The sequence below is a fragment of the Lactuca saligna genome, chromosome 1 (assembly GCF_052625555.1).
Source record: "Lactuca saligna cultivar CGN05327 chromosome 1, ASM5262555v1, whole genome shotgun sequence".
NCBI classification, from domain to species: Eukaryota; Viridiplantae; Streptophyta; class Magnoliopsida; order Asterales; family Asteraceae; genus Lactuca; species Lactuca saligna.
Genome location: NC_136417.1, coordinates 30,364,910 through 30,369,504, shown reverse-complemented (window position 1 = coordinate 30,369,504; position 4,595 = coordinate 30,364,910). Strand labels below are relative to the sequence as shown.

At 36.2% G+C, this 4,595-nt stretch overlaps 1 protein-coding gene across 1 annotated transcript; it reads right to left on the bottom strand.

Moving 5' to 3' along the window:
• Positions 1 to 344: 344 nt before the first annotated feature.
• On the bottom strand, positions 345 to 3,134 carry LOC145030875 (protein Brevis radix-like 3). The gene is made up of 5 exons (XM_078979318.1): positions 2,346 to 3,134; positions 1,863 to 2,242; positions 1,155 to 1,290; positions 792 to 1,072; positions 345 to 723 (listed from the first exon to the last, which is right to left on the bottom strand). Exons 1-5 carry the CDS (start codon positions 2,463 to 2,465, stop codon positions 645 to 647), a joined length of 996 nt encoding a protein of 331 aa, XP_078835444.1. The 5' UTR covers positions 2,466 to 3,134; the 3' UTR covers positions 345 to 644.
• Positions 3,135 to 4,595: the final 1,461 nt, after the last annotated feature.

The following is a 4,595-nucleotide window of genomic DNA, read 5'->3' as shown; positions in this document are numbered from 1 at the left end:
TTTGAGGAAAGCAATATTTCCATTTAATAATTTTAATAAATTTGATTTGACCTTTTTATATAATTATCCATTTAATCTTGACCCTAATTTTATCCATTTTGTTAAGTCATTTGAGGAAAGAAATATTTCCACTTAATAATTTTAATAATTTGATTTACCCACATGAATTAATAATTTTACCCACATGAATTAATAATTTTAGTAATTTGATTTACCCACATGAAGTACCCCACCTTACATTTTAAGTGGAGGATGAATCAAACTTACATTTTAAGTGGAGGATGAATCAAATTATTAAGTGGAAGTTTCCAACTCAACCCAGAACTGTAACACATACAAAAGACTTCTCAATAAGAATTCAAGTCTAGCATATTATATGAATAAACTTGAACTCAGGTATTACTGTAAGCTTCAAAGTGATTGCGCTCGAACACAAACCGCTCGATAACTCATTTACATTGCTATATATAACAACCCTTCCCTACTCGGTTACCTTTTAGAAATAAAAAAGATAGAATATAATATGAAGCTTATATAGACATACAAAGGTCTTCATATTCAACTTCAAAATGGCCTTCTAGCCTTTCACCACTTTTACATAACAAAATATATAGATATATAGAAACTATTCCCAACATTCAAACTCACAGATACTGTTCTTGTATCCTCGCTCTATTCTTTTCCCACCACATTCTCGCATGCACTTCCCCAAACCGTTCACGACTGTCATACATCAAAACATAATTAATAATAATTTACAAAATTGAAAAAAAAAAAATGTTAATTACTACCTGAATCGAACCCGCCTAAGCTCCCGGGTCCCACCTGGAAGTGTTCTAATTGTAATATAAACACCCGGTTCATCTTGCTCAACCCATTCTGTTTCCAAATCGCTCACATTGCTCAAAGAAATCTCTTCAGATTGATCAGCCTCTCGCGTTGAACTAGTTTTAGCGGAAACATCTACCGACGATGTCTCAGTTTTTGAGCCCTGAAACAAGTTTCGAGGCGGATGCTCTTTACTAAGTGGCGGCGTTACCGGACTGTTTTCAATAGACTCGGTTCTTGAACTCTGAAAACATCAAAATTTGATTGCTCTGATACCATACTAGATATATTAGATACTAACAAAAAAAAATAAAAAAGTAATTAACCTCGTCTTCAGATCTTGGAGGAGATGGTAGTGGTACTCCTTGTTGATTAAAGCGTTGTACATTGTACAACTCCATAATTTTCTCACAGTTTTCGGACCACCATCTTTGAGCTTGCCATTTGTTGAACATTTCACGACTAATAATAAAAATAATACACAATAAAGTAAGATTGACAGCGACATTGGTAAATGGTAATTATGATATAACATTAAAAATTATAATTATACTCTTTATGTATAATAAAGCAAGGGGCATAACATGTGATGCAGAAAGGAAAACAACATACAATATATTTTTGGGTGGAATGAAATTATGTGGACCATTCGTTTATGGGTAATAAGTATAAGTAAAGAATCAATCAAGAACATTGAAATGGTGGATCGAATTTCAAATACCCGGACCCCATTTAAGAGCTTATTGGCAATGATCCATTTAATAGATTAGTTGAGAGATATAATATAATTCAATTTGATTCCAAAAATTTGCGGTTATTTAAGAGCATATTGGACCCACAAGTCCACAAAGCATCTGGAAATATGTCATTGACTATTTTTTGATTTTTATACAATCTATTTGTTAGCAACTAGTCACTATGTCCCATGAAAATCGCAAGGAAGTAGGAATTAAACTTTTGTGTAACAAAGTGAAATTTGGTAAAATAAGGCATAACAAATTGCATAAATCGGATTAGAAATTTAGAATGCAAACCTGAAGCGAATACGTTTCAGATCGTTGCCACCATGAGGCAAGGAAACGAAAGTGATGAGAACACCTGGTTCCACCTGAGCAACCCATTCTTTAAGCTCGTCTTCCTCCATAAACACAACCGACTCAGTCCGGCCACTCACCGACGCCGGAGTGCTCGAACCACTCGAAAGCCCCTTTAATCTCGCTTCCATTTCCTTACCCCAAACCCTGGGTGTCGAATTGCCGGTGCCGGCTCTTTGGTACCCGCAAAAAAACCTACCGGACGATGAACCAGCTTCGGAGTCCGCATAACCCCGACGGGTCGAGTTGTTGTTAGATGATCCGGAGCAAGGCTTGCAGTTTTTGTATGCTCCTGAAGCCTTTAACGCGATATCCTTGATCTGTAATCGATGTGTTCAATTTTATGATCAGAAATACTTGCATTAAACGATCGAATGACAGCATTTGTCAGAAAACGAGAAACAGAACAATCGTAATTCTTACTTGAGATGTGAGGGTTTTAACGGCTTGCTTGGTTCTAGGTGTAGAAACGGAGTCTCCTTCTTCATGTTCGTGTAGAGATCCACCATTTAGCTGTTTCGTACAAGCAATACACGTCAACATATTCAAATGTGTGTTCACGATAACAGATTTTTCCTATAAAACTGGGTACTTAAACGACTCCAATTCACTGTAGAATAGCTCAATTTCGATTCACTTGACGAGCTAGAAAGGCGAAATGAACACGAAAAAACAGAGTTACAAGCGTTTTCATATAAATACCGAAGTGCGTTTCGTGCGTAAAGAGGAAAAATAAACACTCGTTACACAACCAGTAATGGCGTGATTCTAGGGCATATATATGTGTACAAATAGTTTCAGACAGAGAATATATTGTTGTAAACAAAAGCAAACACAGCCGGCGAAACGCACGTTTGCCGCCGACTAATATGCGTGAATATGAACACACAGTAGCACGCACAGTCGGCAGAAATTTTGGGAAGATGGTGTGACAGGTTATTATGAAAAAGGGTTGTGATCAGTAATGATGCGCATTAATCTCTGAGAGAGAGAGAGAGAGAGAGAGAGAGAGAGAGGTAGGTAGGTGATGGAATGGAAGAGGAGAAGAAACGTGTGCCCCTGTTATAAAGGTGATGGGTCCGATGAATCGCCGGCGAGTAGTACCGGCAGCCGTGGATTGATCGATGGAAAGTTGCAAAAGGAAGTCTAGTGAGTAGTGAGTAGCCACCTCTTTTGCATCGGTACTCCAAACAACCCCCTTCGAATGTCACTTTGTAGCTTCTCTTGCAATTTGCAAAATGAATTAAATACTCACCTATTGGGTTCATGTCTAATATTTTAGAATATAATATAATAATATGTAATAAAATTAAACAAGTTTTTAAAAAAAAAAAAATTGTTTACAATAATGATTTTCAGTAAAATTGTGCATATAATATAGATTAACCGATATGTTCTTTATCAACTACATGAACTAAGAGATTGACACAGTTAATTGATAGTAGAAAGGTTAAATTGCAATGATGTTGAAACTAAATTCAAAAAATATTATCATAGAAAAATTACAGATTTTCGTTAACTAGTATTTCAATACAATAGCAGTATTTTATATTCATGTTCGGCGTAAATGTTGATGTTTGGTGCTTCACTAGCCTTGTGTAGCGTGAGATGTCATGACCATTGCCACAAAAGCTATAAGGTCGTTCGCAATACCGATAACGAAGGAGCTCTTGATCTACGTGGCCCCGAGCATTGTACGTGCATATCAGCCCGAACCGTTGTGGTTGGGTGTTGTGTTATTGTGATGATTTGTGGTGAGGAGGATCATGGTCGTTGTCCTCTCTCTCTCTCTCTCTCTCTCTTAATGGGTTTTGTGGTGATGATCAGGAAGCTCTCAACGACTGTTGTTGTAGAGAGTATTACAAATGGTCTAACACGAGAAGTCTCTCATCCTTCTATTTATCCTTTTTTTTTTCATTCTTTATGGGTGATGTTTGGATCCCTTTGTTGTGAGTTTGCAAACTTCCCTTCTATTCATCTTGGGTTCCTTATTGGAGCCAACACGACAGTTGTTGCAATTTGGAAACTAGTGGTTGATAAATTTAATTCAAAGTTATCAAGTTAGAAGGCAAACATCTGTCATTTAGGGGAAACTTACTATTGTCAAGATCGTGATTGTTAGTCTCCCTCTTTTTTATTTATCACTGTTTATAGTTCCGATAAAAGTGATTGAAAATTTTGAGAGCATTCGAAGGAGGTTTCTTTGGGGGTAAAGACAATATTAGAAAGATTCATTGGCTTGCTTTGAGTACCTTAGTCCATCCTAAAAGTAAAGGCGGTCTTGGAAAGAGTAATTATAGCTTCTAGTTTCTAATTAATTAATCATTACATGAATAATTAATAAAGTATTTATATCTCTCTTATAACATCCTAATATTGTTTGGTTCATTAAGACAACCCCCAAAAAAGACTTTATTGTTAATGAATAGTCTTACCAATTCAGTTATGACATTAGACACTATTACAACAGTCTTCCACTTTGACAAGTCATTAATCACTATTAGTCACAAAGCTCTCATTTAATAGCAAAGTGTGCTTCATTAGCAACTGTCAAACTCCGAATCATATTCTTATAAGACAACCCTTAGATATAGGGTTGTCAAAAATACTCGACCCAACCTAAAACCGAAATACCTGAGAACCCGAATTACAATATAAGTCGGGTATCGGGTA

Excerpts from the sequence above, each read along its gene's own strand:
- LOC145030875 (XM_078979318.1), bottom strand. The coding sequence starts at position 2,465 with ATGTTGACGTGTATTGCTTGTACGAAACAGCTAAATGGTGGATCTCTA. Across the intron at positions 1,291-1,862 it reads CTGAAACGTATTCGCTTCAG|TCGTGAAATGTTCAACAAAT; the intron begins GTTTGCATTCTA and ends TTTTATTATTAG. Across the intron at positions 724-791 it reads CTTAGGCGGGTTCGATTCAG|TCGTGAACGGTTTGGGGAAG; the intron begins GTAGTAATTAAC and ends GATGTATGACAG.